General features: G+C 41.4%; 1 protein-coding gene across 1 annotated transcript; it reads right to left on the bottom strand.

The window, feature by feature from the left end:
- Positions 1-404: 404 nt before the first annotated feature.
- On the bottom strand, positions 405-4,193 carry CCR10 (C-C motif chemokine receptor 10). Its single transcript, XM_020796095.3, has 2 exons — positions 4,090-4,193; positions 405-2,252 (listed from the first exon to the last, which is right to left on the bottom strand). The coding sequence occupies exons 1-2, from the start codon at positions 4,114-4,116 to the stop codon at positions 1,185-1,187; spliced, it is 1,095 nt and encodes a 364-aa protein (XP_020651754.3). The 5' UTR covers positions 4,117-4,193; the 3' UTR covers positions 405-1,184.
- Between the last annotated feature and the right edge of the window lie 219 nt (positions 4,194-4,412).

Consider the following 4,412-nt stretch of genomic DNA (forward strand, 5'->3'; position numbering starts at 1 on the left):
GATCAACCCCCTGGGAGATGGGAAACAGCATCTGCAATCACTTGTTAGTACAGTATGTCTACATCAGCATTGTCACCATGCCATATTAACCTTATTCCAGTGCCAGTGCACTGATGTGAGGTAGTGTAGCCTTGATCCTGTCCATTCCCAGCAGGCCCTCCCACTCCTCCTCTGTCTCACGTTTAATCCATATCACTCGTCTACTCTGATTTGCAATACCTCCCAGGCTCTCAGACTGAAGACTTTCCCAGCATCAAGGCTTGTTACCTGTACTGTTTACAGGGATCAGAAAGTGCAGAATACCATGTAAGTTCTCTCCCCAAAAGTGTAGGCTAAAGGAAAGGAAAGTTGAGTCACCCAAGCTTAAGCAACATTTTAATTCTACTTTTAAAATATTCATTCTGTTTTTTTTAAATCATGTTCTTTTACTTCTTATTCTGCTACTTTTTATTGATTTTATTGCTATGTTTGTCATGTTGCTTCAAAACATGGGTTTCTCTCTTCCTATGGTTTTAATATGTTCTTGAGCACCACCTTGAAAACTAAATCACATATAAATATTTGTATTGGAAGAAGGTTGTCTCTGCAATATATTTCAAAAGTGATGCATTCTCTCCATTTCATATGAAGAATAAGAACTGTATGTTATTAAATGTGTGAATACACACAGCTGGTGCTTTGAGGCAGAGCAGCAGAAGCCACATCAGAAGCTGATCACGTTATTTTGGCAATGAAAGCCAAAAAAAACGTGCAGGCATCTCTCTCTTTTCCTGATGGTAAATATACAGCCATGATAAGTCAAGCAACTGAGGATTGGCTGTCTTTTCATGAAACTCCAAATCTGATACCTGAGGGTTGGTCACTGAGTAGTAAACACAAGATTAATTTGCAAGTCTGACTGAGCTTGAAAGAATTTTGTACCTGAAGGGTACAAAGGGTAATGATAGAAGTACCTATTTCCTTTAAAAGTGATTTCACCGTATGCAAACCTCACAGAATGCAAACACTGAAATGTAAAACCATAGTTCTTAATATCATCAAAATGTAAGCTTTATTGTCAAAAGATCAAGAGAGCACATGGAGGGGGGGCATGAACCCTTTCAGAGCATGCTCCTAACTGTGTATACCAGTGTCTTTATCAACATCTCAAGACTCTTCTTAGGGAAGGGATCGTGCCCACGTTTTCATAGGATTCCTGATATTCCTTCTGGGTGGGTACTGAGTGAGATTTGCCTGCTGCTGTTTCTTGGCTTTCCCCCACAGCACTTCCAATATCCCAGACATCCAGAATCTTTGCTTAATCTTTGCAGATCCTTACGGAAACGCACACCCAGGAAGACATGAAGCATGGGATTTAGGCAGCAGCGGGCAAAGGCAAAGCCACTGGTGATTAGAAGGGCAAGGTCTCGGTGGAAGATGTCTTTGCAGCTTGATGCCCGCTGACTTATCAAATCAGCTGTGTCCAGTAAGGTGAGAAGAGCATAAGGCAGCTGCAGAGCCAGGAAGAGAAATACCAAGGCTAAGATCAACCACAAGGCTTTGCGTGACTGGGCACAAGGGGAGGAGAGAAGAGTGCGGGCAATGGTGGCATAGCAGGCCACCATGACGGTAAATGGAAGCACAAAGCCCAAGGCTACCTGGATCAGCCTAACAGTGGTAGTGATGACCGCCACCCTGCAGAGTTCAAAGTCTCCATAGTCCTTGGCATTAGCATACAGGAAGTGTGGCAGTGCCAGGGCAACAGAGAACAGCCATATCAGCCATGAACTTAGCCTCCCCCAGTGGCTGGCAGCAGGACGCAAGAAGCGGTGGGTGATGGGTGCCCGCACAATGGCTACATAGCGATCCAGCGTGAGGCCCATGAGGAACAGGAAGCCACTGTAGGAGTTAAGAGCATGGAAGCCCTGTAGAACCTGGCATAAGGCTGTACCTAAGTGCCAGCTGCTCACCATCCCTGCCACAGCCACAGGCAATGTCAGGAGCAGCAGCAAGTCAGAGATGGCCAGATGCAGGAGGAGGATGTCTCCAAGGGACTGGGCAGTATGATAGCGAATACGAACCAGCAGCAGAATCCCATTGCCAAAGACACCCAGCACACAAAACAGGATGGTCGTTACTGGGAGGTAGATTTGTGCCACGGCACGGATGGCTTCCTTTTCACATAGCTCAGGCAAAACTGGTGAGGATGCATCATAATCCCATGGATACCACTCTGTGCTGACAGCTAATTCAGTCGTCCAAGGAGTCGTCAGCTGCAATGTGAGCAATGAGTGTTATTAAAGAACTGTCTTATACTGGTTATTCATTCATTCATTCGTTTGTTTGTTTTTTTGTTTGTTTTTACCCCACCTTTTTCCTTGAAAAGGAGCCAAAGCAGCTTACAACAATGAAAGACAATATTAAAGGTTGAAAACAACAAGTATACAACAGTGGTTAACATGATTAAAAGATGATATTTAAAACTATGAACAATGAATAAGGAGGAATCTTAAATAATTAACAGGCAGTATTGAGCCAAAAGTCAATAAGTATACAAAAAGTTTTTTAAAATGTCACTTTGAGAAATGGAAAACACAAAAATGGAAAACACGTAGTATTAAAACTCCAGTCAGAGCAGTAATGCATAACAATCTATCTTTTAAAAAACACACACACGCAGGTACCTTGTTACTCAAAGAAGGCTTGCCTAAAGAGAAAGGTTTTTCCCTTCTTCTGGGAGGATAGTAGAGATGGGGCCAGTCTGGTGTCCTGTGGAGACACTTGATATTTCTCATGGTCTCCCATTCAAGTAACTAGGCTCAATTCTGCTTAGCAGCCAAAATTAGATTTTTATGTCTAGTGTGGTAAGATTACTGTGCTGCTCTGATAGAAATGCAGAGGTTGGAAATGTTGCTTTTTGGACTTGAACTTCCCAAATCCCCCAGTCCATGCTAGTTGGGAGATTATAAGTTTTGCAATGTCAAAGAACAATAGCAGTTACAGTTTCTCAGTAGATGTCATGCCAAAAAATGGGGAGTAGCATATGGGTCTCATATAATGTGTGGGTTATCTTCCAGTTTGGGAATGCATGAAGATGTTGGTACCATCCTATCTTCTGGGAAACAGCACTCTTTCATGGGCTTCCCCAGAACAAATATTTCACCCCTTCCCCTTTAAATGACAAACTACTCATACTGAAGATATTGTTGGAGATCATCAGGCTGTAGACACTAGAACATAATTTAGATTTGCAACCCTAGGGACCAGCCCTAGAACACATGATGAAGTGGGAATTGGTTCTGATCATATGTAGAGTTTCTTACCACTGTTCTGGGATAGTAGCAGGACTTGCATTTAAACTGTGCATTATATGTAATCTGAATGGAATTTATGGTCCTCCTTGTTACTGTTGAGGAAGTTGAAATTTTTCTATCATTATCCAATTCATTCATTTCAGAAATATAACTTAAAGGTTGTGTGTGTGTGTTCATGTGTGTGTGTGTTGTTACTATTGTGAAATAATTTGGTGTCTGAAAACATTTTAGATACTGTACATTGGAAATCACCCATCAATAAGTCCAGATCTATCTTCTGCCCATCCTTGTTAAATACTGATAAGGCTAAACAAGAAACATATTTATTCTTAAAACAAACCAAGAATAATGTTTTAAGTGGAATTTTTTTATATTCTTTTGCCCTTTTAGCAAAAGTCGGTGGAATGTGGTTTCACTCTAGCACTCCCAGTACTGTTATTTGCTGTTAAAAGTCTTTTTCAAAGTATGTTTAGTACATCTGTGTTGTCTGGGGTGATCTCAATGAATATCTTGAGGCATTTGGTTAGTCCTGTCCTGAATGCTTGAGGAGGTCCTCTACTCCTGTTCTGCACTATGCTGTGCATTTTTCTGAGAGCTGGGAAAATTTATCTTTTTGGACAGTTATGTCCAGCATCCCTTACCCAGCTTGGTCATTGTCTAGTCCAAAAATAAAGAGAAAGAGAATAACTTTTCTCTGGCTGTCCTGAAAGCACTTGTGATTCCAAGGGCTGATGTCAAAGTATTTTTTCCCTACTATTGTTCCTACTACATTCACTCCCCACACCCCAGAACTTACCTGGATTTGTGGATTCCATTCAACCATCTTTAGATTACCAGCAGTAAGTATAATTTGAAGCTTGCTGAGTTTAGACCTGTTGGTTGTCCTGCTGGCTGATGTTGTGGCTGATTCTGAAAGGACATAGCTTATTTGATACTGAGAGAAGCACACTAAGAATAAATGCCACATGAACCTCAGACAAACAGGATAGATCTTTCTTTACATGTTTTGTAAATACGTGACATGGTGCAGATATGCAGTAGGTACCATTTGCCTAAGTATTCTGTATTTCACAAGTGAACTCCAAAAGTGCTATTTTTTTTTTAAAACCGTACCTGTTA

This window comes from Pogona vitticeps, chromosome 6 (genome assembly GCF_051106095.1).
Source record: "Pogona vitticeps strain Pit_001003342236 chromosome 6, PviZW2.1, whole genome shotgun sequence".
In the NCBI taxonomy this organism is placed as follows: domain Eukaryota; kingdom Metazoa; phylum Chordata; class Lepidosauria; order Squamata; family Agamidae; genus Pogona; species Pogona vitticeps.